Below are 17,774 nucleotides of genomic sequence, written 5' to 3'. Positions count from 1 at the left end.
CTGTTTAACCACTTGCCTTCTGTGCACTTATACCCCCTTCCCATCCAGACCAATTTTCAGCTTTCAGTGCTCTCACACTTTGAATGACAATTGCGCGGTCATGCTACACTGTACCCATATGCAATTTTTATCATTTTTTTTCACACAAATAGAGCTTTCTTTTGGTGGTATTTAATCATCTCTGGGTTTTTTATTTTTTACAAAAAAAAAAGAATAAAGACAGAAAATTTTGAAAAAAAAAAGTTTTTCTTATTTTCTGCGAGTAAATTTTGAAAATAAATAAATTTTTCTCCTTCACTGATGTGCGCTGATGAGGCGGCACTGATGGGCACTGATAGGCTGCACTGATGGGCACTGATGAGGTGGCACTTATGGGCACTGATGAGGTGGCACTGATGAGGAGGTACTAATATGCCGCACTGATGAGCACTGATAGGTGGCACTGCTGGGCACTGAGAGGTGGCACTGCTGGGCACTGATAGGTGGCACTGACGGGCGGCACTGATGGGCACTGACGGGTGGCACTGATGGGCACTGGCGGGCGGCACTTATTGACACTGACGGGTGGCACTGATGAGCACTGATGGGCGGCACTGATGAGCACTGATGGGCAGCACCATCAGTGCCCGCACTCAGTCCCCATAGTGCTGCCAGTCAGTGCTCATCAGTGCCTAGATGAGCAGGCACTGATGGGCACTGACTGGCTGCACTATGGGCACTGATTGTGTGCACTGATGGGGGGCACTGATGGCGGGCACTGTGGGCATTGATGGTGGGCAGTTAGTGTGTTTTGGTGTACCTTGTGTAATCAGGGCACTGGTGATCAGTGCCCTGATTACATTTTTCTTTGTCCCCGACGGCTGATCTGCTCTCTCCTTCCTCACACTGCAGTCTCTGTGTGAGGAAGGAGCGCTGGCGATGAGAGATGATCTCATATGTTTACATATGAGATCATCTCTCATTGGACAGTCCGATCACGTGGTGAATGGCCGCTGTGATTGGCCATTCACCACGATCTGTGATTGTGTAATGTTCCGGTACCTTTGGTACCCTAAATTACACTTTCCACAAGTGTATGCGCCCCACCATTTACTTTTGGAAAGGTGCGCATACACCTTTAAGACTGGAGCTGTCATCACTCAGCGCCAGACTAGATGGCTATTTAAGGCGTCGGCTCTCACTCACATGTGTTCGTTCAAACACCCTTACCTGGATGCTAACCTTGCTTGAAGCTTCCATGCTTGCAAGCTTACCTCGCTGACGGAACCTCGCCGCGCTGATCCCTGTATCCCGCTACTGGATCATCCGCCTCTCCTGAACCGCCCTTCGGCTGTATCGCTAATAGTGCTAAGTACCCCGCAGGGGAATTCTCTATAAACTTATACTAAGCTTACACTATCTAGCTCTGCATAGTAAAGACTGTTTATTACATCTGCATAACTAGATTGCTAGCTCTTGAGACTACTGCTACTTTTCTGCACTGGGTTGATCTCTTTTGTATGTCCACCTGCTATTCTGTCATCTGCTACCATACAACATTGCTAAACCTTCCTGCATCCATCTGCTACTGTCTCACCTTCAAGTGTCTATCACCTACCACCTCCACTCAACCTTCATCATTGTGTTACCACATACATAAAGTCACTCTAGGAACCAGCTTGCTAATTGTGTGTATTTACTGGCTGAAATAAGACCTTCCACACATGATGAGTCATTGAGGTTGGGAATGGTATCTCAGCATATCTCTTACATGACTACTGACGTGGAAACTATTTCTGCAGCTGAAAATCCACACCATATAAGAAACACAGGAGCGTTACAGATTGAACGAACCAAAAAATGGATTCAGCAGAAATAACCACTCAGGTGACACAATTAAAACAGCAAGTATCTGCGTTAATACACGCACTTGCTGAATTAAAAGAAGACAATCAGGCTCTGTCGCAGCAGGTAATTAGACTGACACAACTTACCTCTGCTCAGTCCCCTGAACCCAAGATAAATCCCCCTTTGGTATTTACAGGCGATCGCAAAAAATTTCGCGAATTTAAAAATGCATGTGAGTTACTTTTTTTGCTAAAACCTCTTACCTACCTTACTGATCACATTAAGGTTTGTACTATTATTTCTTACCTATCAAACGATCCTCGAGCCTGGGCAGATTCTCTTTTTGAGAAAAACGACCAGCTTCTCAACTCCTATGCCTTGTTCCTGGCAGAGCTCACTAGCCTATATGATGATCCCAATAGGCAGAATACTGCTGATCTTCAGTTAAGATCCTTGAAACAAGGAAGGAGGCCTGTAGAAGACTTTGTCGCAGAGTTCAAGAGATGGACCCTTGATTCAGAATGGAATGATGCATCTCTGAAAACCCAATTTAGGCTTGGCCTATCAGAAGCCGTTAAGGACGAGCTCGCCCGAGCGGATCTGCCAAAAACCCTGGATGCACTAATACAACTCTGTATTACCATAGATAGAAGACTACGAGAAAGAAAGGCTGAAAAGATGGGAATGCCATTATCCGTTTCCTCTCGGAGTCTGGCCGTTGACCCCGTTCCTATGGAGGTAGGAACCATACGCCCACCGCTATCAACTATGGAAAAAGCCAAAAGACGATATGAAAATCTCTGCTTGTACTGTGCATCCCCGGATCACAAGATAAACGTCTGTCCCCTAGTCAACAAAAAGAAGGGTGAGTGTTCACATGTCTCCCTAGGAGGATTGACAACTTCATTCACTAACCCCTACATTTCTGTTTTTTTGACATTACAGTGGGACCAGAACAGGATTACTACTAAGGCCATGATTGACACAGGATCTTGTGGAAATTATATTGATATATGTTTTGCTGCTTTAAATAAAATTCCTATTATTTCTAAACTCAAACCTGTCTCAGTAAGTCTTATTACCGGTGTTCCGTTATCCTCTGGTCCGATCACCGATCAGACACAAGCACTTCTAGTCACTATTAACGAGTCTCATAGGGAGACTTCTACCTTCGATTTAATACCATCACCCCACTTTCCCATTGTGTTGGGACTTCCCTGGTTGCACACACACCAACCAACCATAGATTGGAAGAAACGGTCCTTGACCTTCCCTTCTTGTTATTGCGAGGAAACGTGTAACCTCCCGTTTTCCGGGAAGATTCTGTCTGTGGTGACAGATGAGATTGCACCACTATGTTATCAGGATCTTTCTGAGGTTTTTCTTGAGAAAAATGCTCAAGCACTACCTCCTCATCGAGACTATGATTGTAGCATTGATCTACTCCCAAATAGCAAATTGCCGTTCGGTCATGTTTATCCTCTTTCACAGGATGAACTTGCCCATCTCAAAACCTATTTGGATGAGAACTTGGAAAAAGGTTTTATTAGACCTTCCACTTCTTCCACAGCAGCAGGACTCTTTTTTGTTCGCAATAAAGATTCAAGTCTCAGACCTATCATCGACTACAGGAAATTGAATGCTATCACAATAAAAGATCGCTATCCTCTACCGCTTATCCCTGAGCTCATTGAGCAGGTGCGTGGAGCTACCTATTTTTCAAAATTAGACCTGAAAGGAGCATACAATCTCATTCGAATCCGTGATGGACACGAGTGGAAGACTGCGTTCAGAACTAGATATGGATTGTTCGAATATCTTGTGATGCCATTCGGCCTATGCAATGCCCCTGCAGTTTTCCAACGATTTATAAACGATATTTTTAAAGACTTACTAGATGTCTGTGTTGTGGTATATCTGGACGATATACTTATATATTCACGGACCCTGTCTGAACACATAAGAAATGTAAGACTTGTATTATCGAGATTGCTTGCACATAATCTTTATGTGAAGCTGAAGAAATGCTTGTTCCATAAAGATGAGGTACTCTTTCTAGGCTACATCATATCCAAAACAGGAATCGAGATTGACATGAGTAAAATATCCTGCATTCAGGATTGGCCTACACCAACTACACGCAAGGCGCTACAGCGATTCCTGGGATTTTCAAATTTCTACAGGAAGTTCATAAAAAACTTTTCTGCTATTGTGAGACCCCTCACACAGCTCACTAGCATAAAAATACCATTTAAATGGTCAGAAGAAGCAAATAAGGCTTTCCACTTGTTAAAGACAAGGTTTACTTCCGCTCCCATATTACGCCATCCAGACCCATCCCTCCAATACATTCTGGAGGTAGATGCGTCAAACCTGGCAGTAGGAGCAATACTCTCCCAACGACCTACCCCCACTTCACCACTTCATCCAGTCGCCTTTTTTTCTAAATCCCTGAGCAGTCCCAAGATAAATTACCCCGTGGGTGAGAAGGAACTGCTTGCTATAAAATTGGCTCTGGAGAATTGGCGACATTTACTCGAAGGCACCCAATTACCAATAATTATATACACGGACCATAAAAACCTCCAATATCTTCAGACTAGCAAAACTCTCTCGCATCGACAGGTACGATGGTCACTATTCTTTCTAAGGTTTAACTTCCTAGTGACCTACACACCTGCAGATAAGAACAAAAAGGCGGATGCACTATCACGACTAACTGAAGAAAACTACTTTGAAATTCCTTCCGTTCCTATAATACCTCACAAACGCATTATTGGAGTTGCCCGTTCCTTGAAGGAAGAGGTTCTGCATGGTATAAGGTTGGATTCACCCCCACCACAACTAACTACCGATGCAGAAGGCTTCCTCTACTACAACGACAAACTTTACATACCACCTACCCTACGCACCAAGATCTTGGAATTATCGCATGATGTGCCTATGGCAGGACATATGGGTATGACAAAGACTTTCAATTTGATTTCTCGGCAATTCTGGTGGCCTGACATGAAAACATCTATACAAAAATTCGTCTCTTCATGCAATGTCTGTGCCAGGTCCAAAATTGACACTACGAGACCATCCGGTCTACTATGCAGTCTACCAATACCCCAAACTCCATGGGAGGTTTTGTCATTGGACTTCATCGTAGAATTGCCTCATTCCAAAGGATTTAATACCATCTTGGTGTCAGTGGACCATCTGACAAAGATGGCACATTTCATTGCTATTCGCAGACTACCTTCGTCCAAACAAACGGCAGAACTCCTGATGAAACATGTCTTCAGATTACATGGTATCCCAAAAACTCTTCTGTCTGACCGTGGATCCCAATTTATTTCTAAATTCTGGCAAGAACTATGTCACATACTACGGATTGAGCGGAAGCTTACTTCTCCTTACCATCCGCAGACCAACGGACAGACTGAAAGAGTCAACCAATGCATCGAGCAATATTTACGTTGTTACACTTCTTACCAACAGGATGATTGGTTGGATCTTCTCCCCCTGGCAGAATTTGCCTACAACAACGCAACTCACAGTACAACCAAGCAGAGTCCGTTCTACTTGAACTATGGGTTCCATCCCTCTATTCTCCCTCCACGCATCCTTCCTTCAAATAACCCAGTAGCCTCAGACTATCTTACCCAAATAAAGGATTCTCTGGGTTTACTAAATACTACCATTGCACACGCTCACAGTCAACAAAAGAAGTACTATGATCTTCATAGAAGACCTTCTCCACAGTATACTATCGGGGACCTCGTTTGGCTCTCAACAAAAAACTTGAGACTGAAGATCCCTAGCAAAAAGCTTGGACCTCTGTTCTTGGGACCTTTCCCAATCAAGAAACTTATTGGAAAAGCTGCAGTGCAGCTTACATTGCCAATGGACCTAAAAATCCATCCCATTTTCCATGTGTCGCTACTAAAACCCCATGTTCCGGACCAAGGAATAAGGCCTAATATTCCACCTCCCCCTCCTGTACAAGTTGAAGGTGGAGAAGAATACGAGATAAAAGAGATTCTGGATTCTCGTATCTACAGAAGAAGACTTCAGTACTTGGTTAGATGGAAGAACTATGGGCCCCAAGACGACACCTGGCTAAACACCTCTGACATACATGCCCCTAGATTAATCCGCAATTTTCATGCGAGATACCCAGACAAACCAGCTCCAGAGGCCTTCAGGAGCAGGCCTTAAGGGGGGGGTATTGTAATGTTCCGGTACCTTTGGTACCCTAAATTACACTTTCCACAAGTGTATGCGCCCCACCATTTACTTTTGGAAAGGTGCGCATACACCTTTAAGACTGGAGCTGTCATCACTCAGCGCCAGACTAGATGGCTATTTAAGGCGTCGGTTCTCACTCACATGTGTTCGTTCAAACACCCTTACCTGGATGCTAACCTTGCTTGAAGCTTCCATGCTTGCAAGCTTACCTCGCTGACGGAACCTCGCCGCGCTGATCCCTGTATCCCGCTACTGGATCATCCGCCTCTCCTGAACCACCCTTCGGCTGTATCGCTAATAGTGCTAAGTACCCCGCAGGGGAATTCTCTATAAACTTATACTAAGCTTACACTATCTAGCTCTGCATAGTAAAGACTGTTTATTACATCTGCATAACTAGATTGCTAGCTCTTGAGACTACTGCTACTTTTCTGCACTGGGTTGATCTCTTTTGTATGTCCACCTACTATTCTGTCATCTGCTACCATACAACATTGCTAAACCTTCCTGCATCCATCTGCTACTGTCTCACCTTCAAGTGTCTATCACCTATCCCTCAACCTTCATCATTGTGTTACCACATACATAAAGTCATTCTAGGAACCAGCTTGCTAATTGTGTGTATTTACTGGCTGAAATAAGACCTTCCACACATGATGAGTCATTGAGGTTGGGAATGGTATCTCAGCATATCTCTTACATGACTACTGACGTGGAAACTATGTCTGCAGCTGAAAATCCACACCATATAAGAAACGCAGGAGCGTTACAGATTGGCTGTGTCCAAGGGACACGGCCGACACAGATTATCCCCGATGCGCGCTCGCGGGAGCGCGCGGGGAGACTGTTTCTGGGAGGCCGTTTAAAAACGGCCTCCCGAAAATGTGAGTCCGCGCTGCAGCCGTACTTCGGCTGTAGCGCGGATGGGAGGAGGTTAAATTGCTAGTAGAGGACCTTTGGATGGGAATTCCCATCATCTATACCAGACCTTTATCCTAGATAATAATCTGGCACAGATGTCAACTGGGTAAAGCCAAGCAAAATTAAAACATGCCATGTTTGGCATGTATTTAGTCAATGACATCACCTGGGAGACCCCACCCCTTAGCTATCACATGCTGAAGCTGTCATTCTGGGGCAGGAAGTTTTTGGAAGAGGGTCATGTCTGTGGTTGCCACTTTTATTGGCAGACCGGCGGGTATCGTTTCTCATGACCGACATGGATCTGCATCACTGGACCACATGATTTTTTTTTTTAATAAAAAGACCTAAATCAAAAACTCTACCTCTAAATTGTCTGATCAGGATCTAGAAGCTCTCAATGAGGTGCAAAAACTCCTAAACCACCACCAAAAAAGGGGACCACAAGGTCTCCAAAATGTTAGTGAAAGGTTGTGGTGTAGGATGGATTTTTGCCCATGTTTTATTTACCTGTCATTTCAGGTATTAATGAGTGTCCAAATTCATCCATCAAAATCTGCTCAACCAGATGCTCACCTGTAGAAAGAAATAGAAGATTATGGGTCATGTAAGATTAAAACTGACCTTTCACATTAAAACTACACATTTGAATGAGGTCCAAATAACCATAGCATATATCTAATGTTATATTATATTTACCAAGAGTTAGGAGTCTGAGTGAGTGTGGTGCATTTACCTCCGGCAACTCCACTTGGGCATTCTTGGCGACACTTGAGGACATGCCCACCCCTCACCGATTGGCCAGACATGGTAGACCAATGCTGTGCATCCCCTTTTTTAGTCAGCTGGTCCATTTGCCTAGCATTCCTCCTCTCCTGGATTTGCCAGTGGCTACAGAGCCTTGCCCCTGGCTGCCCTGCTCTGATTGGCTGCACATTTCTAGTGCCAGATTTAGGCATCACAAGCCCAAGGCTTTGGCCTTGTGATAGCGTTTTCCACCAAGCTCCCTTCCTGTCTTGTCCAACCTGCTGGGTTACCTGTTTGGATTCTTCATGGTAGACCCCTGCCTTCTACCTGGACTACTCTTTTGGATTGCCACCTGAACTTGACCTCGTATTATGCCTGTCCTCTACTGGCCTTGACCTCAGAACTGTCTACTGAATTATTCTTGCCCATTACCTGCCCTGACCCCCTGTCTACTGGATTATACTGGCCTGCTATACACATTTACCCAGGAACCATTTACTGGATTACTCTTGCCCACTACCTGCCCTGACCTTGGATATGTTTATTTGATTATGCTTACCTACTACCTGCCCTGACCTTCAACTGTTCCAGAATTCCCCTACCAGCCGCAGTCTTCTGCCTGACCAGCTGTACAACCATAGGTACCCTTTCTTGTCTCACTTGCTCAGTCCCAGTGCCATCTAGCCAAGAACTATAATATCCTGTACTAAGACCTTGGGGCAACCAAGTACAGCCAATATTGTAAAATATCATTAAAAAAAAAAATATATATATATATATTAATTTTAATTTTTGTAATTTAATGCTAATAACAATGACACCTTCATGTCAGTTTCCGGTTAGCTGCAATTTTCTAAAACTGATGTAAGACATTAAAAGGTTGTTTCTGTGTAATGTAACACTAAGAGGTCCTTGTCCTCTACCGGTCTTGACCTCAGAACTGTCTACTGGATTATTCTTGCCCACTCCCTGCCCTGACCTTGGAACGGTTTACCGGATTATGCTTAGAGATGGCCTTGCGGTTCGCCCGGCGGTCGGTTCGCGGCAAATTTTGCTTTTCTTTTTCATTCAGAAGAACTTTGACCCATGACACAGCCGTCAGGTGGAACGGGACAGCCAATTGAAACATTCCAGCACATGGACAGTCCCCCTACCCTATAAATAGACCTGACCTGGCGGCCATTTTACATTCCGCTTTCTGCCAGTGTAGGGAGAGGTCTGCTGTGCTCATTAGGGAGAGTTTGCTAGACACATATAGCGCTGTGAAGATCCACAAAAGTCCTTCTCAGGGCTGGTATTTTGGTATAGGTCTACTACAGTCTATTTTCAGGTTAGGGAGAGGTATCCTGTGGTTGCTTTAGGGGCAGTTAGAGATCGGCTGCAGTCACAAAAATCGCTCTGTCAATGTCCACAAAAGTCCTTTCCAGGGCTGGTATTTCGGTGTAGGTCTAGTATCTTTTGAGCTTGGGGAGAGGTATCCTGTGTTTGCTGTAGGGGCAGTTAGAGAAATCGGGTGCAGTCACACTCAAATCGCTAATTTTGATCTCACACAAATCACTATGTCAATGTCCACAAAAGTCATTTAAAATGCTCCAATGTCGTTTTAGGGTCTATTACAGTCTTTTTACTATAGGGGCCAGGTATCCAGTGGATGTCACAGATGTGTGAATGGACCCTATATGTATTAGACAATGTATTTACCGGCTGCTGTCAGTTCTGGCTGATTTATGAAAAAAAAAAAATATATATATATATTTTTTGCTGTAAAAAAAAAAAAATAAAACATTTAGGGCAACTTTTTCAATTGCAATACTTCTGTTATGACATTGTCCATGTGCTGGGACTATTTGTGCACAGCTAGTAAGTCTTTTGTGGCTGCAAATATGACCTAAAGGTTTTTAAAGTTCGCCTCCCATTAAAGTCAATGGGGCCCACCGCGAAACTCGCGGTTCGCGGACTTTTGAAAAAATTTACAGGCTGGCGTTCGTCCATCACTAATTATGCTTGCCTACTACCTGCCCTGACCTTCAACTGTTCCAGGATTCCCCTACCAGCCACAGTCCTCTGCCTGACCAGCTGTACAACCATAGATACCCTTCCTTGTCTCAGTTGCTCATGCTAAATTAATGCTAATAACAATGACACCTTCATGTCAGTTTCTGGTTAGCTACAATTTTCTAAAACTGATGTAAGAAATGCAAAGGTTGTCTGTGTGTAATGTAACACTAAGAGGTCAATTTTTTTTGTATACTGTGTGAATGTCTCAAGCATTCACTCAGGTTTCACAAATAATTTGTATTTCGCCCATTATGTTTATTTCCTCTGACTGTCAGCTTTATTCAATGGCCATAATGCAGTGTTTTCCTTAAATACCTCAATCAGTAAAATGCCACATTATGGCCATTAAAGCGGAGTTCCGGGCACAAAAACGATTTTTTTTTTGTGCCCCTCCGCTAGGTAGAGCTCACCTGAAAAGGAATTGGATAGTTATTTTTATTTTTTTTGTTTACTCACCTTTTTATTGAAGATCGTAAATACTCACCTCTCACTGCTTCCTCCCTCGGAGCCGCGGCTCACCCCGTCACTTCCTGCCTCGCGATGATTCCTGGGAGCTAAACGTCATAGCTCCCAGGAATCAATGCGACGGCACCGGCCCCGCTCGTCATTTCCGGGCGACGCTGCATTCCCCTGCTAAACAGCTTCTGGGCATGCCCAGAAGCTGTTTAGGAATGCGGCGCCGCACCGGAAGTGACGAGAGGGGCCGGTGCAGTGCATTCTGGGACACGAAGACGCGGAAGAAGACAGAGAAGAGGACCGCGCCGGCTTCAGCTGCCCACAACAGAGATGGAAACGCTGTGGAAGAAATTTTCTAAGTAATTATTTCTTCTAAAAGGTAAGTGCGAACCGGGACAGATCAGAGGCTAGCCATTGTGGAATGTGCTAGCCCTGACTGTCCCGGGGGTATGTTCAGTAAAAAATCATTTCTGTGCCCGGAACTCCGCTTTAAATAAAGCCGACAATCATCGGAAATAGATGTATCAGGCAAAATATGGTGATTATTCGTGACAGTTGAGTGAATTTTGTATAAATAGACCCCTAATTACCAAATGCATCAGTAACTGCTAAATGTGTACATCGTTGGAGAAAACAATAGAAAAGGTTTGTGTTAATAAATAAACTATACAGATTTTGGTACAGTGATGTTTTATGCAGGAAACGGGAACAAAAGAGGTACAAAAGAAAGAAAATAATAAAAGTGGAGAGCACATTTATACTTTACTGAGAACATAAAAGTAATTGGTGTCAATGAATATATTATTACAGTTTTGATAGAGTCCTGTTACCTTTCTGGCTAATCTCATCCAGAACAGCCAATAAATTAGGATGATTTTTCTGTAGCGAATGGAGACATTCCCAGAGGCCAATCACAGCTTCTCTTCCCACATCCTGAACATCTACTATCAAGGTGCGTGAGAGGGAAGGCAGGTCTTTTTCTATTGGTATTTCTGAAAAATATGGGGGTTTTTTTTGTTAGTTTTCTAATATATATATATATTATTTATTTATTTATTTATTTTTTTTATATTTTCTACAATTTAAAAATATTCTGAAAAAGAAAAATGGGGCCCACCACTCTTACTCCCTCTCAGGAGAAATAGGGGTAGGGAAATAGAGGGATTCAAGGTGCCAGGCATAAATTAACAAATAAGCAATATTCATTTTATTAATATATCAAATATTAAAAACTGATAACATCTTTAGCAATACATTTCTCAAAATGATGTGTCTTACTATGCACAATCAATTACAACAGATGTGGGTAATTCTGGATCTACGCGTTTTGCCCAGACATAGGGGCTTCTTCCAGATCCGAAACAGTTGAATTAACACCACTTTAATCTTTAGCAAGATGCATCGCAACCTGTAGGAAGAAAATACCACCAAGTGTGGTTGTCCAAAGTAAGATCCACCAGAAATATAAAATCAGTGCAACCAATAGCAGCACATAATCACAGACCAGTTGATGAAAAATTTTCAAGACAAGAAGATATAGAAAAACAGTGAAGCCAATTAATACTAAAAGAGCTTCCAAGAGGCTTTTCCATAAATAGATTAATTGGATTAGGTTGGATCCAAAATTCCACAGTATACCCTATCTCAGTGGTTCTCAAATCCGGTCCTCGGGACCCACCAACAGGCCAGGTTTGCAAGATAACTAAATTACATCACAGGTGATCTCATTTGCTTCTCAGTGATTGCAGTATTCTAGTCTGCATCCCCCAAGGTAATACTTAAAATCTGGCCTGTTAGTGGGTCCCGAGGACCGGAGTTGAGAACCACTGCCCTATCTCACTGTGGGTGACAACAAAGCCAAAACATCCTTTTCAGCTTCAAAGCCGATCCCCTACTGCACATGTGCGAAGCACGCTGCGCAATTCAATTGGTTCAGCGGCGGGGGAAGGAGGAGGAGGACGGAACTTCCGAGGGACAGCGGCACGGATTGGAGCTACGCAGATCAATGAATAGGAAGCGCTCTGAGGCTTCCTGCTCAATCATAAACTAAAGCATAGTAAACACAGTTCACTATGCTTTAGTGATGAATTAACACAGGAGTAATTGGTACCGATGGCTCACTGTTCTCATGCAGGAAAGGAAGGGACCAGTAAATTACATATTTACTGGCCCCTTCCCCTGCTCTCCATCCTGAAATATCTCCCTGTGTGCCCATAGCAGCTGCAGGCCAGAGAGGAGGGAAGCCGACAGCACTGTGAGGGAAAGGGGCACAGGGAGGGTCTGGACAGAAAATTGAAGGGGCACATGTTACCAATCCCCTGAGGTGCAGCAGAGGATGAGAAGCTGGCAATGCTGCAGGAGGAGGCAGAAGAGGATTGTTGTCTGCAAAAAGACAGTACAGTCAGCCCTCCTGCTCAGCAGATGCCCAGGCCCCCCTTTTGAACTGATGTGGCCTGGGCCCAGTACAGGAGGGCTGGCTGTACTACCTTATCAGTGGCCCTGCCTCTATACATTATTTACTGTAGGAGAATTGCATTGTAGAAATATCTTTTTCTTACATCTGTGTTTAACACATTGCAAGATTTGAGTTCTACCAGGAGGGCATGGGGGTTCAGGTTCTCCAGGATGTAGAGCAGATCATCTCTGTAATATTCGTGTATCCTCCTCAGTGATGAATCACTATACTCATACACCTGCTGGGGTAACAGCCTGATGTTATCTAGAAAAACACAGAAAATACATTTACAGGTCTGAGAACTGAATTTAAGACTTTAATGATAATAAATTGTCATGTAGGCGTGTCAAACATAAGAGGTCAAAATACTTAAATTTTTTTCTATTTGCTCTTATTTTCAAGAAAAACCTGCCAACACTTTTCAGGGGTCTTAAAATGCCTCCTTCTTCAGGGTTAAGGCTTCTCTGGAGTTTGCAAACACACCGCATTGGATTATCTTTATTGGGGTCCACAACCTATCTCAAGGTACTACTGGGCTCCATTTGTGATTTCCTTCTATTTAATTGACCCGGTGTAATCATAGAGGGTAAAAGCAATAAAACTGAGCATATACTTAATGGGTTAGATCCAAAATTAATGTAACTCTCACATCATGTATGGGCACTGTTCTGAGGAAGTATACATGAGAAATGGTATATGAGAAATGATAAGGGTTGCTTTACATCAACCATTCTCCACCAGGGTTTCGTGCAAGCCTAGAGTTCTTCCAGAGGTTGCCTTGAGCTGTGGCTGACTGGCCTACCATCAAATGGTGCCTTCAAAGTTCCAGGGTCAATGGAACTAGGTAAAGCCAGTTGCATGAAACCAATAAGCTGTCTGCAGGGTTTTTTTTCAGCAGGAACGCAGTTTCAGCACCTCCAGCACTGAATGTGTATAATACCAAGGGGTGCTGGGGTGTGCTGGAAGGTCTATTGGTGCTGGCTGCTGGGGGATCTAATGTTGCTGGGGAGGTCTGTTGCTGCTGGTGGGGGCTCCTATTGTTGCTGGAGGGATATATTGTTGATGGGTAGGATCTACTGTTGAGGGAGGCTCTATTGTTGTTGGCTGCTGGGGGGGGGTCTAATAATGCTGGCTAATGGGAGATCTAGTGGGGGTCTATTATTGCTGGGGTGGATCTATTGTTGCTGGGGAATCTTTAGTTGATCAGAGGGATCTATTATTGCTGGGGAGATCAATTATTACTGAGAGGGTCTATTGTTGCTGGGGGGGGAACTATTATTGCTGGCTGCAGGGGACCTCTTTTACTGCCTTTCATTAGCAGATTCCATACAAACTAATTAGCATTAAAAAATTATACTCTGTTCTGTATTCTCTAAAAGGGGCAGTCAGGGGAGGTGGGTGGGACATGGAACCAAGGGACAGAGCTCAGAGGTGGCAAGGGGGTGGAGACAAGACGGCTCGGAAGGGGGGGAGTACCTGCACCTATTTGCTGAGAAAAAAAGCCCTGGCTGTCTGTAAGAATGGCGTTCTGACCTCCAATGAAAGGAGGTTATACATCCCAATGATCACTAATGTAAGGGGAATTTTTCATCCTGGTCTTTGATGATTTGGTTTTAGCATTGGTTCCTTGAAACTTAAAAATTATTTTAAGGGTTTTTCTGGGTTCAAAATGTTGAGAAAGTCTGAATTATATTATTGTTGTATACTGTATATGGATAGCAGTATAGATATCCTGCATGAGATTTTTCATCATTGAGATCGGATGTGTTTTCAAAGTTTACTTTACTTTTTTGAGCTATATATATATAAAATGTAATTTCATATTGAAATATATTTATGCACTTTTTGATTCATATGTATTTTGAATGCACTTTACGTTTATGATCTTATGAACTTTCTAGATGCACTTTGTTCTACTGTATGCGCTGCACATTTTTTTCTGGTGTATGGCCAGCTTTAGTCATATTAACCACTTCAGCCCCGAAAGGTTTACCCCCTTCTTCATGACCAGGCCATTTTTTGAAATACGGCGTCACTTTAACTGACAATTGCACGGTCGTGCACTGAGCAGTCATGCACTGTACATAAATGAAATTTATGTCCTTTTTTTCCACAAATTTTTCCACAAATTGAGTTTTCTTTTGGTGGTTTTTGATCACCTCTGCATTTTTTTCTTTTTTGGCCTATAAACAAAAAAAGACTGAAAAAAAAAATGGATTTGTGACTTACCGTAAAAGCCATTTCTTTGATGTTCATTGACGGACACAGCTCCTGATCTTCTTAACCATTGGGTTATACTGGCCCCTACAGGAGTAGGACACTAGGCAGAAAAAAAAAATCTGGCTACACCTATAGGCAGTCGCAGGGGGTATAATCCCTCTCTCTCTGCTATAGGTACTCAGTTTTGTGACAAGCAGTATCAGAAGCATTACAACTCCACAGAGTGGGTGCTGTGTCCGTCAATGAACATCAGAGAAATGGATTTTACGGCAAGTCAAAAATCAAATATTCTCTTTCGCTCAGTGACGGACACAGCTTCTGGTATTCATAACCATTGGGACGTCCCAAAGCAGTGATACAAGTAAGGGGTGGGAACAGTGAAAAATACAATTTCCAAGTCTAAATTATAGCCAGCCAGGTACACAGGAGCTCAACCAAAACAACTGGAGCCCACCTGAAAAGATCAAAACACCCTCAAAGATGACCAGGTCCTCCAAATAGCAGCCTGCAAAAACTTTGCAGCCAAAGGAAGCATCCGTAGATGCCAACATATCCACTTTATAGAACTTTGTGAAAGTGTGCACCGACGACCAGGTGGCCGCCTTGCAAACCTGCGTCACTGACGCCTGATGACGGAATACCCAGGAGGCACTAAGCGCCCGAGTAGAGTGTGCCTTGATTGAGAAGGGAGGAACCTGACCCTTGATGGAATAGGCCTGAATCACCGTCTGTTTGATCCATCTGGAAATGGTCGCACTTTCTGAGGCCCATCTGTGAGCATGAATAGTGAGTCTGACTTTCTAAAAAAACTCTGTAGCTGTCAGGTACACCCTAATTGCCCGGATCACATCCAAGGCAATTTCCTTGTGATGTTTTGGCCTGGGACACAGGGAAGGCAACACAATGTCTTCATTCAAATGAAAATCAGAGACATCCTTTGGAAGGAACGACAGACAGGGGCGAAGAACCACCTTATCTCTGTGAACCACCAAGTAATGTGAACGACAGCATAATGCCGCCAATTCTGACACCCTGCACGCAGAGGTGATATCCATCGAAAAGGCCACCTTTTGAGACAGCGTATGCAGGGGAATCTTCCGAAGATTCTCAAACGGAGGCTTCCTGAGGACTGAGAGCACCAAATTGAGGTCCCAAAGCAGGAATGGAGACCGCACTGGAGGAGCCAAGTGCCGAACTCCCTGAAGAAAAGTATGCACCAGGGAGTGTGTGGCCAAGGGTCGTTGAAAGAAAACTGCTAAGGCCGACACCTGGCCATTGATAGTACTCAAGGCCAGTTTCTGCTCAACCTCCCTGTTGAAAGAAGGTCAAGATCCGAGCCACCGAAAAAGAATGAGGGAAGGCAACACAATGTCTTCATTCAAATGAAAATCAGAGGCATCCTTTGGAAGGAATGACAGACAGGGGCGAAGAACCACCTTATCTCTGTGAACCACCAAGTAATGTGAACGACAGCATAATGCCGCCAATTCCGACACCCTGCACGCAGAGGTGATAGCCATCGAAAAGGCCACCTTTTGGGACAGCGTATGCAGGGGAATCTTCCGAAGATTCTCAAAGGGAGGCTTCCTGAGGACTGAGAGCACCAAATTGAGGTCCCAAAGCAGGAATGGAGACCGCACTGGAGGAGCCAAGTGCCGAACTCCCTGAAGAAAAGTATGCACCAGGGAGTGTGTGGCCAAGGGTCGTTGAAAGAAAACTGCTAAGGCCGACACCTGGCCATTGATAGTACTCAAGGCCAGTTTCTGCTCAACCTCCCTGTTGAAAGAAGGTCAAGATCTGAGCCACCAAAAAAGAACGAGGATAAACCTCAAGATACTCACACCACGCGATGTACATCTTCCACATACAATGGTATATCTTCCTAGAAGTAGATTTCCTAGCTTTTGACAGTGTTGGAATCACCCACTCAGACAAACCTCTATCCATCAGCACCTGGCGTTCAACAGCCAAGCCGTCAAAGCCAGCAACTGTAAAGCAGGATGGAAGATTCATCCTTGGACAGCAGATCCTCCTTGAAAGGAAGCTTCCAAGGAGCATCGGGGACCAGCAGTAGATCAGCGTACCAAGCCTGGCAAGGCCAGTCTGGGGCCACTAAGATGACCGGAATCCCTTCTGCCTCGATCCTGCATAGAAGTCTTGGCAGAAGCTTGAGAGGAGGAAAGGCGTGAATCAGATGATTCTGACCCCACGGGACATCCCTGACAACAATCCGTTCAATGTTCCAGGCACAGTCTGATCGCTCGGAGTTCCAAGACATTCATCGGTAGTCTCGAATCTTCCAGTGTAGGGTACAAGTGTAGCTCCAAACAGGCGATCTCCTTGAAAAGGAAGATCGGTCAATGCCTTCTTAGAAGTCCGGTCCGTAGATCGGTATTTGAGCCAAAAAATACGCCGAAAGACCACTGCTGAAACAGAGAGCATAGAAACTAGGGAAGCCGCATTCAAAGAGGCATCACAGATAAACTGCAGCCCCTGGTCCGCCAGCTCAGCAAAGGCAGGGGGGAGATGCTTCCCTTCCAGGTCATGGCGTAAGAGCTTAGCCCAATCTGTCAGAGTTTGTGACACCAGTGCAATGGTAAATACCGGCCTCAGTGCCGAACCAGCCAGGGTGTACATGTTGTGGGCCACAGCAAAAAAATCACCTCCACCCGGGACACAAACTACTCCAGGACCACCGTCAGTACATCAATGGATGGTTGGGACCCAGAGGGCCTTGTAGCCTCTGCAAAGGGATAAGGTGGGGAAAAGAGACACCCCCACCGCTCTGGCAGCACCACTCTGTCGCCAGTAACCGAGCACTTAATCGATCCTCAGCAGAAATGGAAACGACCCC

General features: G+C 44.4%; 2 protein-coding genes across 2 annotated transcripts in view; one reads left to right on the top strand and one right to left on the bottom strand.

Annotated features, from left to right (window-relative positions):
- Positions 1-11,177, bottom strand: part of LOC309544802 (NACHT, LRR and PYD domains-containing protein 3-like) — a 50,685-nt gene extending 39,508 nt beyond the window's left edge. Inside the window, exons 1-2 of the mRNA XM_082243780.1 lie at positions 11,076-11,177; positions 7,495-7,560 (exon numbers count right to left, since the gene is read on the bottom strand). Of these exons, the coding sequence (XP_082099906.1) occupies positions 7,495-7,534 (40 nt within the window). The 5' untranslated portion in view covers positions 7,535-7,560; positions 11,076-11,177. The remainder of the gene's footprint in view (positions 1-7,494; positions 7,561-11,075) is intronic.
- Positions 1-17,774, top strand: part of LOC309550265 (eotaxin-like) — a gene marked incomplete at its 3' end in the record, with an annotated part of 902,909 nt that overhangs the window by 91,108 nt on the left and 794,027 nt on the right. The window lies entirely within an intron of this gene.

This window comes from Pelophylax lessonae (assembly GCF_965119305.1).
Source record: "Pelophylax lessonae genome assembly, chromosome: 1".
Lineage (NCBI taxonomy): Eukaryota > Metazoa > Chordata > Amphibia > Anura > Ranidae > Pelophylax > Pelophylax lessonae.
Note: the sequence above shows the minus strand (reverse complement) of the source record. Positions and strands in the feature narration are given on the sequence as shown.